Source organism: Lissotriton vulgaris, chromosome 4_1, assembly GCF_964263255.1.
Source record: "Lissotriton vulgaris chromosome 4_1, aLisVul1.2, whole genome shotgun sequence".
NCBI lineage: Eukaryota > Metazoa > Chordata > Amphibia > Caudata > Salamandridae > Lissotriton > Lissotriton vulgaris.
In genome coordinates, this window is record NC_141691.1 from 2,074,533,411 (window position 1) to 2,074,556,930 (window position 23,520).

Sequence of the window (23,520 nt, forward strand, 5' to 3'; positions counted from 1 at the left end):
CCCCCCCCCCCCCTCCCTCCTGCTCTCGTTCTAAGTGAGCACATCACTCCCCTCCCTCTGATTCTGGTTCTCAGTGAGCACGTCACTCTCCTCCCTCTAGCTCTCAGTGAGCATGTCACTCTCCTCCCTCCTGCTTTGATTCTCAGTGAGCCTGTCACTCTCCTCCCTCTGTTTCTCAGTGAGCCCATCACTCTCCTTCCATCTCTGCTGACCTCTGTATTCGCTCGGAGTGAGCACATCACTCCCACCTGCCACATCCTGCATTACCTCTGAGTGAGCACCTCGCGTCCTCCCTCTGATAGACCCCAGTGAGCCCTGGTTCATGTCTGTCGTCTGTACTGGTCCCTACTCCAACTAGTACTGCTACTGCGGTTTGTTCTGGTAGCTCAGTGGGAGAATGCACTTGCTGCGGAGTTCGATGAACCCAGCGGTTTGTTCTGGCAGCTCAGTGGGTGCATGCACCTGCTACGAAGTTTAGTGAACCGTGCGGTTCTCTCTCCTCGCCCCTACCCCTCCCCCTCTTCCTGCGAGGGATGCTGCAGGCACCGCTGGTGCTGGCAAAGACCCGAGCGCCTGTGCATGAAAGGAGCGCATTGTCCACCTGTGGCGGGCAGTGACCAGGGAGGGGGACACCCCCACCTGTGTACAGGTGCGCCCCCCTCCCCCGCAGCCTAAGGCGCCTGCTGCTGGTTGGCTGCCTCTCCCTGCTGTCCGCCCACCCCAAAGGCCTATAAGAGAGGGCTCTCTGTGCCTGCCCACCTACACCTGCCCCTCTCAGTGAGAGATCCGTGCCCACCTACACCTGTCCCTCTCTGTGAGAGCTCCGTGCCCACCTACACCTGCCCCTCTCAGTGAGAGCTCCGTGCCCACCTACACCTGCCCCTCTTAGTGAGAGCTCCGTGCCCATCGGTGCCAGGTCTGTGGTCTCCGGTCCCTGGCTGTCACTGTGAGTGAGAGCACTGTCCCGGGTAGTCCAGTGGTCCAGGGCTGTCTCTGCCAGTACCTGGCTGTCTCTAACCCTACCTGGTCTTCTCTGCCAGTACCTGGCAGCCTCTAACGGTACCTGGCTGTCTTGTACCTGTAACTGGCTGTTCCGGCGGTCCCTGACTGCCTCTATCCGTACCTGACTGCCACTACAGGTACTTGACTGTCTCTACCTGCCTGTACCTGTCTGTCTCCACCAGCCCCTGCCTGTCCCACGGTCTTTGCTTCGGGGGCACAACTCACCTGACCATCCACAGACCTCGACCAGCAGAGGCCCTCCACAGCCGGAAACATGAGCACCCTGGCCAGGTAAGAGTGCACGTGCTCCTGCTAGCGCCTAGTGAGACCTTCTAGTTACAGCGCCTAGAAGTGAGACGGCTGGGCTTTTGAGTTCATCATCCCAGTACATTTGAACAACAGAATTCAGTATGGCATAATGCGGATTTTACTTGTTAGTTTAATTGAGATAAAATAGTCCGTCTGGTTTTACGTACATGTATTCTTACATTGCTAAATCCCAGCTCGCCCACAAGCACGCCATGTAACCCTTGTCCTATCACTGCACGCAGGCGCAGACCTTCTGGGGCACCTTGGAAAGTTTTGTGTCCTTGATAAAAAGAAGATACGTCCGCATTGCATCATTTTTGTTGCTTGCGTATTACGGAATGACGTAAACAGGTTTTGCTGCTGCGCCACATGACATACATTAAACTGAGTTACACTGAATCTCACTTGGTTCCGCGCATTCCTACAGCAGATGTAGATACAATGAGATAAAAATAAGTTTGCTCCATTCTTTCCCCGGTGCAAACCATATACTAATTCTGCTGCCGGTAAGAACCCGTTTGCTTCGCTGTACGTAAACTTTGAAACAGAGTGCCTTGAAGTCGCCCCGACCCAATAGTGAGTTTGTGACTCATCTGGATACTACATCTGGCGACCCAGCTATTGCACTTGGCACATTACCCTCCTACCTAACAGCATGTATATAGCATTTCATACCCACAGGGCCTCTAGGCGCTGTATCTATCGTATGGGGGCTGCCTGCTGTGGTCCAACCAGCCGCCCTGGAGATGAGGGCCAAAAAGTGAAAGTACTTCCTGCAATGCCCCCGTCCTCACCCTACATTAAGCGACCTCACCAGAGGGTGTTCACGCCCAAACTTAGGGCCCTGTACTCTTCCCTCACCCGGTGAGCGCCCCTGAAGTAGATTGGCCCCACAAGGGGAAGGCTACAGCCAGACAGGCCCCTCGCCTAAATATGACAAAACCGAGAATACAACAAACCACAAGGATGAACATGGAGTAAGGAACAGCCGGAGTTCGGAGGGTCACTCTTGCCCCGAGTACAACAGGCCCTGTGCTTGAACATGGAGTCTTTAGGAGTAATGGGCTCAGGTGCATTTCATCCCTACCTCTCATCCATACTCTTTACTTCTCACCCACCATCCCTTCTGATCTCTGCGTTCACCCCTGTGTCTCACCCATCATCCGATCTTCTCACCCCTTCGTCTCATCCTTCACCCATTCTTTCATCCATCATTCCTGATTCACATCCCTGCTTCTCATCCATCACCCCTTCTTCTCATTCATCATCCCTGCTTCTCATCCCTACTTCTCATCCATTGTCCTTGCTTCTCATCCCTACTTCTCATCCATTGTCTTTGCTTCTCATCCTTACTTCTCATTTATCATCCCTGCTTATCATCCCTACTTCTCACTTATCATCCCTGCTTATCATCCCTACTTCTCATTTATCATCCCTGCTTCTACTCTATCACCCCGTTTTCATCCACCATTCCTTTTTCTCATCTCTAGTTCTCATCCCTACTGCTCACCCATCTTCACTACTTCTCATCTCTGGTTCTCCCCCATGCTTCTCATCCATCTTCCCTACTTCTCACCCCTGCTTCTCCGGCATCCTTTTTACTTCTCACCTATCATCCCCACTTCTTGTCCTTACTTTTCATCCCTACTTTTCATCTATCTTCCCTACCTCTCATCTATCATAACGTCTTCTCATCCACCATCTCTACATCTCATCCTTCAGCCGTACTTCTCTATCCTATTTCTCATCCATGCTTCTCATGTTTTTTTCTCTACTTCTCACCCATCATCCCCACTTGTTTATCCCCACTTCTCATCCATCCTCCGTACCCCTTATCCATGATACCTTTTTTTCATCTTTACTTCTAATCCATCATCCCTACTTCTCACCCATCATCCCTACTTCTTATTCCTCACCAGCTCAGTCATAGTAACACACTTTCATTGCTCTGAAACACCTATTCACAATGATTGGTTGGCAACAGCCAATCAGAGTTAAGGCAGTGGGCTGCATTCTCTTGGTCTGTCCGCTGACAGACAGCCTCTCATCTGCACCTGTGGGTTGAGTATGGGTGGGGTCCAGGGAATACAAAGCTGCACATCATCATATTTTATGAAACTAAGGGCCAGATGTAGGTAGGCTATTACCGGTAATAGGCTTTCCAGATGTAGGAGGCTAAAAAGGAAGGATTCGGTAATTTACCGAATCGGTAATTTAAGGAATCGGTAAATTACCGAATTCTTAAATACCGATTCGGTAATTACCGAAACTTACCGATTCGGTAATTTTTAAAGAAAAATTACCTACATCCCATTTGACTGTTCTTAAATACTGAATCGGTATGATTCGGTATTTGAGAATTGGTAATTTTAGATTACCTACATCTGGCCCTAAGTGCTTTCCTGATTGGTCTCTGATGAGAGTCCGAATGGGTTGATGAAGACAAGGGTCCTACATAGCTGGGTCCTGAGTCCACACTTGGAGGGAGGGCTGCATGCGGTCATTCCAAACCCCACTTTCTTTCAGTTTTATATGTAACAAAGAGAAGGTTTTGGCCTTTAGCTGCCTTTAGCTGTGAGAGCTCTTTTTACCTTCCTTGCAGTTTGCAGATTTCAGGCCAGGCTGGGCTCCCTGTCCTAGTCAAACATACATGTTGGTGTGTGTTTCTGGTTGTTGGGGTGAACCCTCTCAGTTTCAGGCCTGGAGTTTAGCTTGTTGCTCTTAGTGCAGCTTGTAGTGAGCATGTGATCTCTGCGCCTGGGAGATGGAGAGGCGCTCTTGGAAGTGGCCATTATGTATATGTCATCTGCACATAGATGAATCTTGGATCGATTGCTTTGGACTGCAGGAACCCAGTGCTTAATTTGAGCCTGGGGTTTCTGGTGCTCGGCCTCGGCACTTAATTGCCACACTGACACTTATGATAGTCTGCCACACGGTGGTGCTATTTGTCTGATTTAGAGACAAGCATTTATTGATTCAATATACTTTAAAAATGACTAATACCTGCCTCCCAAGCCATTCTTTGGCATTTCTTGTAGCGGCAATGGGTGGTTAAAGCTGGAGTGTTCTTCTGAGAAGGGCCCCAACACTTATTTTTTTCTCAAACTAAGCCCTGCTGAAACCTGGCAGCAGGAGACCGCTCTGGTGGCACGGTGATTGGTGCCAAATGTGAACTGATGCCTGCACACTCTCCCCCGGGCCAATGTGGGCAGACTGGGGTTTGCAGGAGCCATGCCATGGACCCTAGACATCGGCCTATCATGTGACGGTCATAGGTCTCACGAGACCCTGACGTGGGTGAGATAGGAGCCCCCCTTGTGGTGAATGAGGCACTCCTCTGCATGCTGCGATGAGGAGTGCCTCATTCCTCTGGAGTAGTGGCCGCCTCAGAGCTGTAGTCTGCAATGAACCTTGACTGATGTCCATGTGGAAGGTGGCTTGCACAGCCCTGTACTTGGCATTGGACAGTGTTTGCTCTTTCACCTACCTGTCCAATGAAACGCAAATCTCACCTGAATGCGCCATACGGGCAGTTATGTTGTTATGTTATGTTAATTAAATTTATATCGTGCGCGGATACTCGAAAGTGTCCCGGCGCGTACCTGAAGCGGGTCAGAGTCTCGTATTAAGCCAAGAAGTGTGTTTTCAGGTTCTTTTTAAAGATCCGCGGGTCCTGACTATTCCGCAGGCTGAGAGGAAGGGCGTTCCACGTCTCAGCTGCCTTCCCGCCAAAAGAGCTGCCTCCAAGCCTCCTACATTTAAAACGCGGAACCTGAGCAAGGCGTTGAGACATGGATCGCAGATACCGCGTGGGGCATAGAAAGAAAGGCGTTTTTGTAAGTAGCTTGGGCCAAGACAATGAAGAGCACGGTGAGCCATAACTAAGACTTTACCTTTGACCCAAAGGGCCATCGTAAGCCAGTGAAAGGAGCATAAGTGGCAACTCACGCTCATCCTAGAATAAATCTTAAGAAGAAGTCTGGCCGCCGCGTTTTGAACCACTTGGAGTTTTTTTAACAGATGGCCTGGAATGCCCACCAATAAAGCATCGGCATAGTCCAATCGGGACAGAATAAGTGCGCAGATGACAGTTTCTTTTGCCGCCCTGGGCAGAAGAGGAAGACATTTCCTTAGAGTTTTCAAAAGGCCAAAACAAGTCCCGCAAGTTTCTTGCTATGCGTGGAGAAACACAAGTTATCCTCGAACCACAGCCCCAGGTTTTTGGTGGGCTTGCCTATAGAAGTTGGTAGGGGGAACTCAGGCGGCCAAGAGTTTCCTTAAAATTGGAAGGGAACTACTCAAATAGGAGGATCTCTGACCTCTCCTTGTTGCACTTCAGTTGCGCCCTGGGTAGCCATTTAAAAATAGAAGACAGACAATGTTGGGCAGAGGAGACCGAGTCCCCACTCCGATCCCAGGTAAAAAGAAGCTAAGTGTCATCAGCGTAGGCCATGGCCTTAGCCCCAAGACCCTCTGCCAAATACACAAGGCGAGTTACATAAATATTAAAGAGCAGAGGGCTAAGGGAGGACCCTTGGGGGACACCGATAGTCACGGGCTAGGGAGCAGAATAAAACGGCGGAAGCCAAATCTGCTGGACCCGCCCTTCCAGGAAGGACCTAAGCCGACCCCAGGCAGTGCCTGAAACCCCAATCTCAGCCTAACGCGAGAGAAGGAGAGCATGCGGAACCATACCGACAGGTACTAATGCAAATCTTGGCCCCAACTCCAACACACCTCCCGGGTAGGATCACTCACTGCTGAGTCGGTATCCTAAATGCATGCAGTCTCGGAGAACTTTACTTGCATATGATTGCAGGGTCTGGTGGCTCAGTGGACTAATGCATCCACTGGAGGGGCCTGTGTGTGACCTCACAGTCACAGGTTCAAATCCCAGCGGGTCCACTCAGCCTTTTATTCTTCTCAGGTCGATAAAATGAGTACCATTGAGTTGGGTAACAATAAGCATCCTTTATTCAGTGCCAAGATACCCTTCTGGGTGAACGTGTGCTTTACAAGTACATGTTATGTTTACCAGAGTGGGCATAAGACATGCACAGTGGGCGCCAGAGTTTAATGCCACAACTGGACTCCCCCCGCCCCCCTCTCATCACAGCTCACTTTTTACACCTCCAGTATACAAGGACGTAGGTTCAGGGGGGTATTCGGGGTGTTACACCCCCTCAATACATGTATTTTCTGGTAAATAATTGGGCACAGGTGCTTCCAGTCGGTTATGGTGAGGTGTCTGCTGGATTTCACCAGGAATGTTTGCACATACAGACAAAATACACACTTTCTCTCTCTCTGTTTTGAAAGTCTTCAAAAATGTTGGTTACTTGACAATATATTGCACTTTAGCGTGATGTGACAGCGTGATTGTTGGAAAATCTGAAGTTCACACCCCCCAATCTTACTGATTGACCAAGCTACGCCCCTGCCTGTTTTATTCTGCTCTAGACTCCGATGGTCACATTGATTCTGTTATAAGACCCTCCAGCTCTCTGCTCTATCGCATTTGTAAACTCGAGCCTTTAGCCATCTTCCTCTTTGAAACCTCCCTTCCAAACGCTGATTCTCTCTCATCTGCTCTTCTCTTCCTGTTGCTCTCCTCAAATATCCAATAACGCATCTTTACCTGACTCGGAATCCAGTTGTCCGTCTTCTGTGTTTATCTGGGTCTATCCACTTACAGATGCGGTTTCCATCTGTCTTCCAATTACAACAAAGCCCCTGATAGGACAAACACACTCTGGTTTTCATTTCAGGGGTCCCCCGATCACTTTAGATTACTTATCCAATGGGATTCTGTCCCGAACTCTCCCTGAATAAGTAATCCAATGTGATCGGGGGACTGGGTCCGGACAGAACCCTCCCTGAATAAGTAATCCAATGTGATCGGGGGACTGGGTCTGGAAAGACCCTGCCCGGAATAAGTAATCCAATGTGATCGGGGGACTGGGTCAGGACAGACCCTGCCCTGAATAAGTAATCCAATGTGATCGGGGGACTGGGTCTGGAAAGACCCTGCCCGGAATAAGTAATCCAATGTGATCGGGGGACTAGGTCTGGAAAAACCCCGCCCGGAATAAGTAATCCAATGTGATTGGGGGACTGGGTCTGGACAGAACCCTCCCTGAATAAGTAATCCAATGTGATCGGGGTTCTGGGTCTGGACAGAACCCTCCCTGAATAAGTAATCCAATGTGATCGGGGGACTGGGTCAGGACAGACCCTGCCCTGAATAAGTAATCCAATGTGATCGGGGAACTGGGTCTGGAAAGACCCTGCCCGGAATAAGTAATCCAATGTGATCGGGGGACTGGGTCAGGACAGACCCTGCCCTGAATAAGTAATCCAATGTGATCGGGGGACTGGGTCTGGAAAGACCCTGCCCGGAATAAGTAATCCAATGTGATCGGGGGACTGGGTCTGGAAAGACCCCGCCCGGAATAAGTAATCCAATGTGATTGGGGGACTGGGTCTGGACAGAACCCTCCCTGAATAAGTAATCCAATGTGATCGGGGTTCTGGGTCTGGACAGAACCCTCCCTGAATAAGTAATCCAATGTGATCAGGGGACTGGTTCAGGACAGACCCTGCCCTGAATAAGTAATCCAATGTGATCGGGGAACTGGGTCTGGAAAGACCCTGCCCGGTATAAGTAATCCAATGTGATCGGGGGAATGGGTCTGGAAAGACCCCGCCCGGAATAAGTAATCCAATGTGATCGGGGGAATGGGTCTGGAAAGACCCCGCCCGGAATAAGTAATCCAATGTGATCGGGGGACTGGGTCTGGAAAGACTCCGCCCGGAATAAGTAATCCAATGTGATTGGGGGACTGGGCCAGGACAGAACCCACCCTGAATAAGTAATCCAATGTGATTGGGGGAGTCGGTCTGTCCAGAACCCTCCCGAAATAAGTACTTCAATGTGATCGGGGGACTGGGTCTGGACAGACCCCACCCTACCCTGAATAAATAATCAAATGTGATTGGGGGTCTGGGTCTGGACAGACCCCGCCCTGAATAAGTAATACAATGTGATTGGGGGACTGGGTCTGGACAGACCCCGCCCTGAATAAGTGATCCAATGCGATTGGGGGACTGGGCCTGAACAGAACCCTCCCTGAATAAGTAATCCAATGTGATTGGGGGACTGGGTCTGGACAGACCCCTCCCTGAATAAGTAATTCAATGTGATTGGGGGACTGGGTCTGTCCAGAACCCTCCCTGAATAAGTAATCCAATGTGATTGGGGGACTGGGTCTGGACAGCCCCCCCCCCCCCTAATAAGTAATCCAATGTGATTGGGGAACTGGGTCTGGACAGAACCATCACTGAATAAGTAGTCCAACGTGATTGGGGGGACTGGGTCTATCCAGAACCCTCCCCGAATGAGTAATCCAATGTGATTGGGGGACTATGTCTGGATAGACCCCGCCCTGAATAAGTGATCCAATGTGATTGGGGGGCTGGACCTGAACAGAACCCTCCCATAATAAGTAATCCAATGTGATTGGGGGACTGGGTCTGGACAGACCCCACCCTGAAGTAATCCAATGTGATTGGAGGACCCCCAAATAAAAAACAGAATGTGTTTGTCCTATCAAGGGCTTTGTTGTGATTGGTCGGTTTGAGCGGAAGGCGCCCTTGTTATAGATTCCCTCTCTAGCTCCCTCTTTATTGGTTCCCACCTTTCTTACCCAACTGTACTTAAAAATACAGTCCAGGGTGCCGAGAAGACCGGCCATGAGGCGGCGCCCACCTCGCAGCAGCTTAGATGGCTCCATCTCTTCCTCAATGGCGATGTCTGTATTGTTTTCAAAAGCTGCTGGGGGGGGGGGGGGGCACCTCACCGTGGGTACCCTGGGGTGCCTTCATGTTCGGACCCTGAAGGTCCTTCTACCCTCTCTACTTCAAACACATTGTTAAAATGGCTCTTTCTTCTCCAATGCTCAATCAACTCACTCCGACTGACGCCATTTTATGTCTTGGCCAACTTTTTGTGCAGTTCTGCCACCAATGGACACCGCAGCACGGGCATCGCTAGAGACTGCTCCTCGTGCACTCTTGAGGAGACAGACCTGGGGTTTCCTCCACTGGGGATCCCTGTCAATGTCCATCATAAAACACCTTGCAAAGTTTAAATGTCTCCTTAGCAGAGGTGTTTGCTCACCTGCTTAGGAAGCAAAAGGTCTTTTGGAGTTTGAAGATTTGCCTCTTGGTGAAGACCCTGGCACCTGGAAGCAAACTCCCCCAGACCCTGGCACCTGGCAGCAAACTCCCCCAGACCCTGGCACCTGGCAGCAAACTCCCCCAGACCCTGGCACCTGGCAGCAAACTCCCCCACACCCTGGCAGCAAACTCCCCCAGACCCTGGCAGCAAACTCCCCCAGACCCTGGCACCTGGCAGCAAACTCCCCCAGACCCTGGCACCTGGCATCAAACTCCCCCAGACCCTGGCACCAGGCAGCAAACTTTCCCAGACCCTGGCACCTGGCAGCAAACTCCCCCAGACCCTGGCACCTGGAAGCAAACTTTCCCAGACCCTGGCACCTGGCAGCAAACTCCCCCAGACCCTGGCACCTGGCAGCAATCTCCCCCAGACCCTGGCACCTGGCAGCAAACTCCCCCAGACACAGGCACCTGGCAGCAAACTCCCCCAGACCCTGGCACCTGGCAGCAAACTTTCCCAGACCCTGGTACCTGGCAGCAAACTCCCCTAGACACAGGCACCTGGCAGCAAACTCCCCCACACCCTGGCACCTGGCAGCAAACTCCCCCAGACCCTGGCACCTGGCAGCAAACTCCCCTAGACACAGGCACCTGGCAGCAAACTCCCCCAGACCCTGGCACCTGGCAGCAAACTCCCCCAGACACAGGCACCTGGCAGCACACTCCCCCAGACCCTGGCACCAGGCAGCAAACTTTCCCAGACCCTGGCACCTGGCAGCAAACTCCCCCAGACCCTGGCACCTGGCAGCAATATCCCCCAGACCCTGGCACCTGGCAGCAAACTCCCCCAGACACAGGCACTTGGCAGCAATCTCCCCCAGACCCTGGCACCTGGCAGCAAACTCCCCCAGACACAGGCACCTGGCAGCAAACTCCCCCAGACCCTGGCACCTGGCAGCAAACTCCCCCAGGCCCTGGTACCTGTCAGCAAACTCCCCCAGACCCTGGTACCTGTCAGCAAACTCCCCCAGAACCTGGCAGCAAACTCCCCCAGACCCAGGCATCTGGCAGCAAACCCCCCATACCCTGGCATCTGTCAGTAAACTCCCTCAGACCCTGGCACCTGGCAGCAAACTCCCCCAGACCCTGGCACCTGGCAGCAAACTCCCCCAGGCCCTGGCACCTGGCAGCAAACTCCCCCATCACCTGGGAGCAAACTCCCCCAGACCCTGCCACCTGGCAGCAAACTCCCCCAGACCCTGGCACCTGGCAGCAAACTCCCCCAGACCCTGGCACCAGGCAGCAAACTCCCCCAGACTGGCACCTGGCAGCAAACTCCCCCAGACCCTGGTAGCTCTTGGTGTCTGAAAGTGGGGAGCGCACTACCTCTCCTGAACATTTAGACAGCAGTCCAACCTCCTCCAAGAAGGCTCTCGGCGGGGGCTCTCCTCAGCAACACTTTGAAAAAATGGTGTTTAACAGAGCATTTTTAAAGAACAATGTTCCACATACAGTTGCTCTGAAGAGGCGGCCAGTAAATATTCAAGGACTTTCATGGTGTAACCACTGACAATAAAGCCTGAAGGTCCCCAGGATTTAACCCAATTTTTGATCACAATTTCCCATGGGTACCCCATATGTCAATAATGAGCCAGGACCAGCATTTCATCATGGATGCCCCCAGGCCAAGAATTTCATCCAACTTGTCCTTACCAGAACTTTGCTGTTGATGTGCCCAGGTACCACTTGTGCTCACAGTAGTACCTGGCTGCAGTGGCTTCAGTGACAATGGCGGTGCTGGATACAAAGATTGCTTAGTTGCCCTGGAAGCAAAGAGATACTCAGTAATTCAGTGAGCGTGCAGTAGTACCTGGCACCGGTGGTGTCAGTGACAATGGCGGTGCTGGATACAAGGATTGCTTAGTTACCCCTTGAAGTAAGGAGGTACTAGGTAATCCAGTGAGCTCGCAGTAGTACCTGGTCCGGTGGTGTCAGTGACAATGGCGATGCTGGATACAAGGATTGCTTAGTTACCCCTTGAAGTAAGGAGGTACTAGGTAATCCAGTGAGCTCGCAGTAGTACCTGGCACCGGTGGTGTCAGTGACAATGGCGGTGCTGGATACAAGGATTGCTTAGCTACCCCTTGAAGTAAGCAGGTACTAGGTAATCCAGTGAGCTCGCAGTAGTACCTGGCACCGGTGGTGTCAGTGACAATGGCGGTGCTGGATACAAGGATTGCTTAGTTACTCCTTGAAGTAAGGAGGTACTAGGTAATCCAGTGAGCTCGCAATAGTACCTGGCACCGGTGGTGTCAGTGACAATGGCGGTGCTGGATACAAGGATTGCTTAGCTACCCCTTGAAGTAAGGAGGTACTAGGTAATCCAGTGAGCTCGCAGTAGTACCTTGCACCGGTGGTGTCAGTGACAATGGAGGTATTTGTTACAGAGACTGCTTAGTTACCCCTTGAAGTAAGGAGGTACTAGGTAATCCAGTAAGCTCGCAGTAGTACCTGGCACCGGTGTTGTCAGTGACAATGGCGGTGCTGGATACAAGGATTGCTTAGTTACCCCTTGAAGTAAGGAGGTACTAGGTAATCCAGTGAGCTCGCAGTAGTACCTGGCACCGGTGGTATCAGTGACAATGGCGGTGCTGGATACAAGGATTGCTTAGTTACCCCTTGAAGTAAGGAGGTACTAGGTAATCCAGTGAGCTCGCAGTAGTACCTGGCACCGGTGGTGTCAGTGACAATGGCGGTGCTGGATACAAGGATTGCTTAGTTACCCCTTGAGGTAAGGAGGTACTAGGTAATCCAGTGAGCTCGCAGTAGTACCTGGCACTGGTGGTGTCAGTGACAATGGCGGTGCTGGATACAAGGATTGCTTAGTTGCCCTGGAAGCAAAGAGATACTCAGTAATTCAGTGAGCGTGCAGTAGTACCTGGCACCGGTGGTGTCAGTGACAATGGAGGTATTTGATACAGGGACTTCTTAGTTACACCTTGAGGTAAGGAGGTACTAGGTAATCCAGTGAGCTCGCAGTAGTACCTGGCACCGGTGGTGTCAGTGACAATGGCGGTGCTGGATACAAGGATTGCTTAGTTTCCCTGGAAGCAAAGAGATACTCAGTAATTCAGTGAGCGCACAGTAATACCTGGCACTGGTGGTGTCAGTGACAATGGTGGTGCTGGATACAAGGATTGCTTAGTTTCCCTGGAAGCAAAGAGATACTCAGTAATTCAGTGAGCGCACAGTAGTACCTGGCACCGGTGGTGTCAGTGACAATGGAGGTATTTGTTACAGAGACTGCTTAGTTACCCCCTTGAAGTAAGGAGGTACTAGGTAATCCAATGAGCTCGCAGTAGTACCTGGCACCGGTGGTGTCAGTGACAATGGCGGTGCTGGATACAAGGATTGCTTAGTTACCCCTTGAAGTAAGGAGGTACTAGGTAATCCAGTGAGCTCGCAGTAGTACCTGGCACCGGTGGTGTCAGTGACAATGGCGGTGCTGGATACAAGGATTGCTTAGTTACCCCTTGAAGTAAGGAGGTACTAGGTAATCCAGTGAGCTCGCAGTAGTACCTGGCACCGGTGGTGTCAGTGACAATGGCGGTGCTGGATACAAGGATTGCTTAGTTACCCCTTGAAGTAAGGAGGTACTAGGTAATCCAGTGAGCTCGCAGTAGTACCTGGCACCGGTGGTGTCAGTGGAGGTATTTGTTACAGAGACTGCTTAGTTACCCCTTGAAGTAAGGAGGTACTAGGTAATCCAGTGAGCTCGCAGTAGTACCTGGCACCGGTGGTGTCAGTGACAATGGCGGTGCTGGATACAAGGATTGCTTAGTTACCCCTTGAAGTAAGGAGGTACTAGGTAATCCAGTGAGCTCGCAGTAGTACCTGGCACCGGTGGTGTCATTGACAATGGCGGTGCTGGATACAAGGATTGCTTAGTTACCCCTTGAGGTAAGGAGGTACTAGGTAATCCAGTGAGCTCGCAGTAGTACCTGGAACTGGTGGTGTCAGTGACAATGGCGGTGCTGGATACAAGGATTGCTTAGTTGCCCTGGAAGCAAAGAGATACTCAGTAATTCAGTGAGCGCGCAGTAGTACCTGGCACCGGTGGTGTCAGTGACAATGGAGGTATTTGTTACAGAGACTGCTTAGTTACCCCTTGAGGTAAGGAGGTACTAGGTGATCCAGTGAGCTCGCAGTAGTACCTGGCACCGGTGGTGTCAGTGACAATGGCGGTGCTGGATACAAGGATTGCTTAGTTTCCCAGGAAGCAAAGAGATACTCAGTAATTCAGTGAGCGCACAGTAATACCTGGCACTGGTGGTGTCAGTGACAATGGCGGTGCTGGATACAAGGATTGCGTAGTTTCCCTGGAAGCAAAGGGATACTCAGTAATTCAGTGAGCGCACAGTAGTACCTGGCACCGGTGGTGTCAGTGACAATGGAGGTATTTGTTACAGAGACTGCTTAGTTACCCCTTGAAGTAAGGAGGTACTAGGTAATCCAGTGAGCTCGCAGTAGTACCTGGCACCGGTGGTGTCAGTGACAATGGCGGTGCTGGATACAAGGATTGCTTAGTTACCCCTTGAAGTAAGGAGGTACTAGGTAATCCAGTGAGCTCGCAGTAGTACCTGGCACCGGTGGTGTCAGTGACAATGGCGGTGCTGGATACAAGGATTGCTTAGTTACCCCTTCGAAGTAAGGAGGTACTAGGTAATCCAGTGAGCTCGCAGTAGTACCTGGCACCGGTGGTGTCAGTGACAATGGCGGTGCTGGATAGCGGATTGCTTAGTTTCCCTGGAATCAAAGAGATACTCAGTAATTCAGTGAGCGCACAGTAATACCTGGCACTGGTGGTGTCAGTGACAATGGCGGTGCTGGATAAAAGGATTGCTTAGTTGCCCTGGAAGCAAAGAGATACTCAGTAATTCAGTGAGCGCGCAGTAGTACCTGGCACCGGTGGTGTCAGTGACAATGGAGGTATGTGTTACAGAGACTGCTTAGTTCCCCCTTGAGGTAAGGAGGTACTAGGTAATCCAGTGAGCTCGCAGTAGTACCTGGCACCGGTGGTGTCAGTGACAATGGCGGTGCTGGATACAAGGATTGCTTAGTTTCCCTGGAAGCAAAGAGATACTCAGTAATTCAGTGAGCGCACAGTAATACCTGGCACTGGTGGTGTCAGTGACAATGGCGGTGCTGGATACAAGGATTGCTTAGTTTCCCTGGAAGCAAAGAGATACTCAGTAATTCAGTGAGCGCACAGTAGTACCTGGCACCAGTGGTGTCAGTGACAATGGAGGTATTTGTTACAGAGACTGCTTAGTTACCCCTTGAAGTAAGGAGGTACTAGGTAATCCAGTGAGCTCGCAGTAGTACCTGGCACCGGTGGTGTCAGTGACAATGGCGGTGCTGGATACAAGGATTGCTTAGTTACCCCTTGAAGTAAGGAGGTACTAGATAATCCAGTGAGCTCGCAGTAGTACCTGGCACCGGTGGTGTCAGTGACAATGGCGGTGCTGGATACAAGGATTGCTTAGTTACCCCTTGAAGTAAGGAGGTACTAGGCAATCCAGTGAGCTCGCAGTAGTACCTGGCACCGGTGGTGTCAGTGGCAATGGAGGTATTTGTTACAGAGACTGCTTAGTTACCCCTTGAAGTAAGGAGGTACTAGGTAATCCAGTGAGCTCGCAGTAGTACCTGGCACCAGTGGTGTCAGTGACAATGGCGGTGCTGGATACAAGGATTGCTTAGTTTCCCTGGAAGCAAAGAGATACTCAGTAATTCAGTGAGCGCACAGTAATACCTGGCACTGGTGGTGTCAGTGACAATGGCGGTGCTGGATACAAGGTTTGCTTAGTTTCCCTGGAAGCAACGAGATACTCAGTAATTCAGTGAGCGCACAGTAGTACCTGGCACCGGTGGTGTCAGTGACAATGGAGGTTTTTGTTACAGAGACTGCTTAGTTACCCCTTGAAGTAAGGAGGTACTAGGTAATCCAGTGAGCTCGCAGTAGTACCTGGCACCGGTGGTGCTGGATACAAGCGGTGCTGTGGCGGTGCTGGATACAGGGATTGCTTAGTTACCCCTTGAAGTAAGGAGGTACTAGGTAATCCAGTGAGCTCGCAGTAATACCTGGCACTGGTGGTGTCAGTGACAATGGAGGTGCTGGATACAAGGATTGCTTAGTTGCCCTGGAAGCAAAGAGATACTCAGTAATTCAGTGAGCGCGCAGTAGTACCTGGCACCGGTGGTGTCAGTGACAATGGAGGTATTTGTTACAGAGACTGCTTAGTTACCCCTTGAGGTAAGGAGATACTAGGTAATCCAGTGAGCTCGCAGTAGTACCTGGCACCGGTGGTGTCAGTGACAATGGCGGTGCTGGATACAAGGATTGCTTAGTTACCCCTTGAAGTAAGGAGGTACTAGGTAATCCAGTGAGCTCGCAGTAGTACCTGGCACCGGTGGTGTCAGTGACAATGGCGGTGATGGATACAAGGATTGCTTAGTTACCCCTTGAAGTAAGGAGGTACTAGGTAATCCGGTGAGCTCGCAATAGTACCTGGCACCGGTGGTGTCAGTGACAATGGCGGTGCTGGATACAAGGATTGCTTAGTTACCCCTTGAAGTAAGGAGGTACTAGGTAATCCAGTGAGCTCGCAGTAGTACCTGGCACCGGTGGAGTCAGTGACAATGGAGGTATTTGTTACAGAGGCTGCTTAGTTACCCCTTGAAGTAAGGAGGTACTAGGTAATCCAGTGAGCTCGCAGTAGTACCTGGCACCGGTGGTGTCAGTGACAATGGCGGTGCTGGATACAAGGATTGCTTAGTTACCCCTTGAGGTAAGGAGGTACTAGGTAATCCAGTGAGCTCGCAGTAGTACCTGGCACTGGTGGTGTCAGTGACAATGGCGGTGCTGGATACAAAGATTGCTTAGTTTCCCTGGAAGCAAAGAGATACTCAGTAATTCAGTGAGCGCACAGTAATACCTCGCACTGGTGGTGTCAGTGACAATGGTGGTGCTGGATACAAGGATTGCTTAGTTTCCCTGGAAGCAAAGAGATACTCAGTAATTCAGTGAGCGCACAGTAGTACCTGGCACCGGTGGTGTCAGTGACAATGGAGGTATTTGTTACAGAGACTGCTTAGTTACCCCTTGAAGTAAGGAGGTACTAGGTAATCCAGTGAGCTCGCAGTAGTACCTGGCACCGGTGGTGTCAGTGACAATGGCGGTGCTGGATACAAGGATTGCTTAGTTACCCCTTGAAGTAAGGAGGTACTAGGTAATCCAGTGAGCTCGCAGTAGTACCTGGCACCGGTGGTGTCAGTGACAATGGCGGTGCTGGATACAAGGATTGCTTAGTTACCCCTTGAAGTAAGGAGGTACTAGGTAATCCAGTGAGCTCCCAGTAGTACCTGGCACCGGTGGTGTCAGTGACAATGGCGGTGCTGGATACAAGGATTGCTTAGTTACCCCTTGAAGCAAGGAGGTACTAGGTAATCCAGTGAGCTCGCAGTAGTACCTGGCACCGGTGGTGTCAGTGACAGTGGAGGTATTTGTTACAGAGACTGCTTAGTTACCCCTTGAAGTAAGGAGGTACTAGGTAATCCAGTGAGCTCGCAGTAGTACCTGGCACCGGTGGTGTCAGTGACAATGGCGGTGCTGGATACAAGGATTGCTTAGTTACCCCTTGAAGTAAGGAGGTACTAGGTAATCCACTGAGCTTGCAGTAGTACCTGGCACCGGTGGTGTCAGTGACAATGGCGGTGCTGGATACAAGGATTGCTTAGTTACCCCTTGAAGTAAGGAGGTACTAGTTAATCCAGTGAGCTTGCAGTAGTACCTGGCACCGGTGGTGTCAGTGACAATGGCGGTGCTGGATACAAGGATTGCTTAGTTACCCCTTGAGGTAAGGAGGTACTAGGTAATCCTGCGAGCTCGCAGTAGTACCTGGAACTGGTGGTGTCAGTGACAATGGCGGTGCTGGATACAAGGATTGCTTAGTTGCCCTGGAAGCAAAGAGATACTCAGTAATTCAGTGAGCGCGCAGTAGTACCTGGCACCGGTGGTGTCAGTGACAATGGAGGTATTTGTTACAGAGACTGCTTAGTTACCCCTTGAGGTAAGGAGGTACTAGGTAATCCAGTGAGCTCGCAGTAGTACCTGGCACCGGTGGTGTCAGTGACAATGGCGGTGCTGGATACAAGGATTGCTTAGTTTCCAGGAAGCAAAGAGATACTCAGTAATTCAGTGAGCGCACAGTAATACCTGGCACTGGTGGTGTCAGTGACAATGGTGGTGCTGGATACAAGGATTGCTTAGTTTCCCTGGAAGCAAAGGGATACTCAGTAATTCAGTGAGCGCACAGTAGTACCTGGCACCGGTGGTGTCAGTGACAATGGAGGTATTTGTTACAGAGATTGCTTAGTTACCCCTTGAAGTAAGGAGGTACTAGCTAATCCAGTGAGCTCGCAGTAGTACCTGGCACCGGTGGTGTCAGTGACAATGGCGGTGCTGGATACAAGGATTGCTTAGTTACCCCTTGAAGTAAGGAGGTACTAGGTAATCCAGTGAGCTCGCAGTAGTACCTGGCACCGGTGGTGTCAGTGACAATGGCGGTGCTGGATACAAGGATTGCTTAGTTACCCCTTGAAGTAAGGAGGTACTAGGTAATCCAGTGAGCTCGCAGTAGTGCCTGGCACCGGTGTTGTCAGTGACAATGGCGGTGCTGGATACAAGGATTGCTTAGTTACCCCTTCGAAGTAAGGAGGTACTAGGTAATCCAGTGAGCTCGCAGTAGTACCAGGCACCGGTGGTGTCAGTGACAATGGCGGTGCTGGATACAAGGATTGCTTAGTTTCCCTGGAAGCAAAGAGATACTCAGTAATTCAGTGAGCGCACAGTAGTACCTGGCACCGGTGGTGTCAGTGACAATGGAGGTATTTGTTACAGAGACTGCTTAGTTACCCCTTGAAGTAAGGAGGTACTAGGTAATCCAGTGAGCTCGCAGTAGTACCTGGCACCGGTGGAGCAGGATACAAGCGGTGCTGTGGCGGTGCTGGATACAGGGATTGCTTAGTTACCCCTTGAAGTAAGGAGGTACTAGGTAATCCAGTGAGCTCGCAGTAATACCTGGCACTGGTGGTGTCAGTGACAATGGAGGTGCTGGATACAAGGATTGCTTAGTTGCCCTGGAAGCAAAGAGATACTCAGTAATTCAGTGAGCGCGCAGTAGTACCTGGCACCGGTGGTGTCAGTGACAATGGAGGTATTTGTTACAGAGACTGCTTAGTTACCCCTTGAGGTAAGGAGGTACTAGGTAATACAGTGAGCTCGCAGTAGTACCTGGCTCCTAAGGGTCAAGTGACAATGGAGGTATTTGTTACAGAGACTGCTTAGTTACCCCTTGTAGTAAGGAGGTACTAGGTAATCCAGTGAGCTCGCAGTCGTACCTGGCACTGGTGGTGTCAGTTACAATGGCGATGCTGGATACAAGGATTGCTTAGTTACCCCTTGAAGTAAGGAGGTACTAGGTAATCCAGTGAGCTCGCAGTAGTACCTGGCACTGGTGGTGTCAGTTACAATGGCGGTGCTGGATACAAGGATTGCTTAGTTACCCCTTGAAGTAAGGAGGTACTAGGTAATCCAGTGAGCTCGCAGTAGTACCTGGCACCGGTGGTGTCAGTGACAATGGCGGTGCTGGATACAAGGATTGCTTAGTTACCCCTTGAAGTAAGGAGGTACTAGGTAATCCAGTGAGCTCGCAGTAGTACCTGGCACCGGTGGTGTCAGTGACAATGGCGGTGCTGGATACAAGGATTGCTTAGTTACCCCTTGAAGTAAGGAGGTACTCGGTAATCCAGTGAGCTCGCAGTAGTACCTGGCACCGGTGGTGTCAGTGACAATGGCGGTGCTGGATACAAGGATTGCTTAGTTACCCCTTGAAGTAAGGAGGTACTAGGTAATCCAGTGAGCTCGCAGTAGTACCTGGCACCGGTGGTGTCAGTGACAATGGCGGTGCTGGATACAAGGATTGCTTAGTTACCCCTTGAAGTAAGGAGGTACTAGCTAATCCAGTGAGCTCGCAGTAGTACCTGGCACCGGTGGTGTCAGTGACAATGGCGGTGCTGGATACAAGGATTGCTTAGTTACCCCTTGAAGTAAGGAGGTACTAGGTAATCCAGTGAGCTCGCAGTAGTACCTGGCACCGGTGGTGTCAGTGACAATGGCGGTGCTGGATACAAGGATTGCTTAGTTACCCCTTGAAGTAAGGAGGTACTAGGTAATCCAGTGAGCTCGCAGTAGTACCTGGCACCGGTGGTGTCAGTGACAATGGCGGTGCTGGATACAAGGATTGCTTAGTTACCCCTTGAAGTAAGGAGGTACTAGGTAATCCAGTGAGCTCCCAGTAGTACCTGGCACCGGTGGTGTCAGTGACAATGGCGGTGCTGGATACAAGGATTGCTTAGTTACCCCTTGAAGCAAGGAGGTACTAGGTAATCCAGTGAGCTCGCAGTAGTACCTGGCACCGGTGGTGTCAGTGACAGTGGAGGTATTTGTTACAGAGACTGCTTAGTTACCCCTTGAAGTAAGGAGGTACTAGGTAATCCAGTGAGCTCGCAGTAGTACCTGGCACCGGTGGTGTCAGTGACAATGGCGGTGCTGGATACAAGGATTGCTTAGTTACCCCTTGAAGTAAGGAGGTACTAGGTAATCCACTGAGCTTGCAGTAGTACCTGGCACCGGTGGTGTCAGTGACAATGGCGGTGCTGGATACAAGGATTGCTTAGTTACCCCTTGAAGTAAGGAGGTACTAGGTAATCCAGTGAGCTTGCAGTAGTACCTGGCACCGGTGGTGTCAGTGACAATGGCGGTGCTGGATACAAGGATTGCTTAGTTACCCCTTGAGGTAAGGAGGTACTAGGTAATCCTGTGAGCTCGCAGTAGTACCTGGAACTGGTGGTGTCAGTGACAATGGCGGTGCTGGATACAAGGATTGCTTAGTTGCCCTGGAAGCAAAGAGATACTCAGTAATTCAGTGAGCGCGCAGTAGTACCTGGCACCGGTGGTGTCAGTGACAATGGAGGTATTTGTTACAGAGACTGCTTAGTTACCCCTTGAGGTAAGGAGGTACTAGGTAATCCAGTGAGCTCGCAGTAGTACCTGGCACCGGTGGTGTCAGTGACAATGGCGGTGCTGGATACAAGGATTGCTTAGTTTCCAGGAAGCAAAGAGATACTCAGTAATTCAGTGAGCGCACAGTAATACCTGGCACTGGTGGTGTCAGTGACAATGGCGGTGCTGGATACAAGGATTGCTTAGTTTCCCTGGAAGCAAAGGGATACTCAGTAATTCAGTGAGCGCACAGTAGTACCTGGCACCGGTGGTGTCAGTGACAATGGAGGTATTTGTTACAGAGATTGCTTAGTTACCCCTTGAAGTAAGGAGGTACTAGCTAATCCAGTGAGCTCGCAGTAGTACCTGGCACCTGTGGTGTCAGTGACAATGGCGGTGCTGGATACAAGGATTGCTTAGTTACCCCTTGAAGTAAGGAGGTACTAGGTAATCCAGTGAGCTCGCAGTAGTACCTGGCACCGGTGGTGTCAGTGACAATGGCGGTGCTGGATACAAGGATTGCTTAGTTACCCCTTGAAGTAAGGAGGTACTAGGTAATCCAGTGAGCTCGCAGTAGTGCCTGGCACCGGTGGTGTCAGTGACAATGGCGGTGCTGGATACAAGGATTGCTTAGTTACCCCTTCGAAGTAAGGAGGTACTAGGTAATCCAGTGAGCTCGCAGTAGTACCTGGCACCGGTGGTGTCAGTGACAATGGCGGTGCTGGATACAAGGATTGCTTAGTTTCCCTGGAAGCAAACAGATACTCAGTAATTCAGTGAGCGCACAGTAGTACCTGGCACCGGTGGTGTCAGTGACAATGGAGGTATTTGTTACAGAGACTGCTTAGTTACCCCTTGAAGTAAGGAGGTACTAGGTAATCCAGTGAGCTCGCAGTAGTACCTGGCACCGGTGGTGCTGGATACAAGCGGTGCTGTGGCGGTGCTGGATACAGGGATTGCTTAGTTACCCCTTGAAGTAAGGAGGTACTAGGTAATCCAGTGAGCTCGCAGTAATACCTGGCACTGGTGGTGTCAGTGACAATGGAGGTGCTGGATACAAGGATTGCTTAGTTGCCCTGGAAGCAAAGAGATACTCAGTAATTCAGTGAGCGCGCAGTAGTACCTGGCACCGGTGGTGTCAGTGACAATGGAGGTATTTGTTACAGAGACTGCTTAGTTACCCCTTGAGGTAAGGAGGTACTAGGTAATACAGTGAGCTCGCAGTAGTACCTGGCTCCTAAGGGTCAAGTGACAATGGAGGTATTTGTTACAGAGACTGCTTAGTTACCCCTTGTAGTAAGGAGGTACTAGGTAATCCAGTGAGCTCGCAGTCGTACCTGGCACTGGTGGTGTCAGTTACAATGGCGATGCTGGATACAAGGATTGCTTAGTTACCCCTTGAAGTAAGGAGGTACTAGGTAATCCAGTGAGCTCGCAGTAGTACCTGGCACTGGTGGTGTCAGTTACAATGGCGGTGCTGGATACAAGGATTGCTTAGTTACCCCTTGAAGTAAGGAGGTACTAGGTAATCCAGTGAGCTCGCAGTAGTACCTGGCACCGGTGGTGTCAGTGACAATGGCGGTGCTGGATACAAGGATTGCTTAGTTACCCCTTGAAGTAAGGAGGTACTAGGTAATCCAGTGAGCTCGCAGTAGTACCTGGCACCGGTGGTGTCAGTGACAATGGCGGTGCTGGATACAAGGATTGCTTAGTTACCCCTTGAAGTAAGGAGGTACTAGGTAATCCAGTGAGCTCGCAGTAGTACCTGGCACCGGTGGTGTCAGTGACAATGGCGGTGCTGGATACAAGGATTGCTTAGTTACCCCTTGAAGTAAGGAGGTACTAGCTAATCCAGTGAGCTCGCAGTAGTACCTGGCACCGGTGGTGTCAGTGACAATGGCGGTGCTGGATACAAGGATTGCTTAGTTACCCCTTGAAGTAAGGAGGTACTAGGTAATCCAGTGAGCTCGCAGTAGTACCTGGCACCGGTGGTGTCAGTGACAATGGCGGTGCTGGATACAAGGATTGCTTAGTTACCCCTTGAAGTAAGGAGGTACTCGGTAATCCAGTGAGCTCGCAGTAGTACCTGGCACCGGTGGTGTCAGTGACAATGGCGGTGCTGGATACAAGGATTGCTTAGTTACCCTTTGAAGTAAGGAGGTACTAGGTAATCCAGTGAGCTCGCAGTAGTACCTGGCACCGGTGGTGTCAGTGACAATGGCGGTGCTGGATACAAGGATTGCTTAGTTACCCCTTGAAGTAAGGAGGTACTAGGTAATCCAGTGAGCTCGCAGTAGTACCTGGCACCGGTGGTGTCAGTGACAATGGCGGTGCTGGATACAAGGATTGCTTAGTTACCCCTTGAAGTAAGGAGGTACTAGGTAATCCAGTGAGCTCGCAGTAGTACCTGGCACCGGTGGTGTCAGTGACGATGGCAGTACTTACTGCAAGGATTGTTTGGTTATCCCTGGAAGTAAGGAGGTCCTCAGTAATTCAGTGAGCTCGCAGTCGTGCCTGGCTCCTGTGGTTTCAGTGTATGCGAAAAAAACACCTAGGCAATTGTATATTCTTGTCTGTACAATGATAAGTGGGAGAGTAAACAGAACAAAAATTAGTTAGAATTCTATCTTTATTGACCAGATTTTTTATTTTTAGTTCATAAAAACACATTATATGGTATACACTTTAGCTAAAAATTGTATCAACATACAATATAAATAAGGTTCAAATGTATAAGTACAGTTTAAAAACACGGAAATGTGGCACAATAATAGTTGACGCGCGTTTCGGCGAATCAGCGCCTTCTTCAGGAATAGCCACTAATTACTTCAAACGAACATTCAGAGTAACCTCAACAGAAACGATAAAAATATAAGTGTCACACTTGTAATCACGTATTTATAGTT

General features: G+C 50.7%; 1 protein-coding gene across 2 annotated transcripts in view; it reads left to right on the forward strand.

Moving 5' to 3' along the window:
• The first annotated feature begins 779 nt into the window (after positions 1-779).
• The window catches only part of LOC147725048 (uncharacterized), a 111,181-nt gene continuing 88,440 nt past the window's right edge, over positions 780-23,520 (forward strand). For both annotated transcript variants that reach the window (XM_086966514.1, XM_086966515.1), the window contains exon 1: positions 780-1,293. In XM_086966514.1, the coding sequence (XP_086822640.1) occupies positions 1,277-1,293 (17 nt within the window). In that variant the 5' untranslated portion in view covers positions 780-1,276. The remainder of the gene's footprint in view (positions 1,294-23,520) is intronic.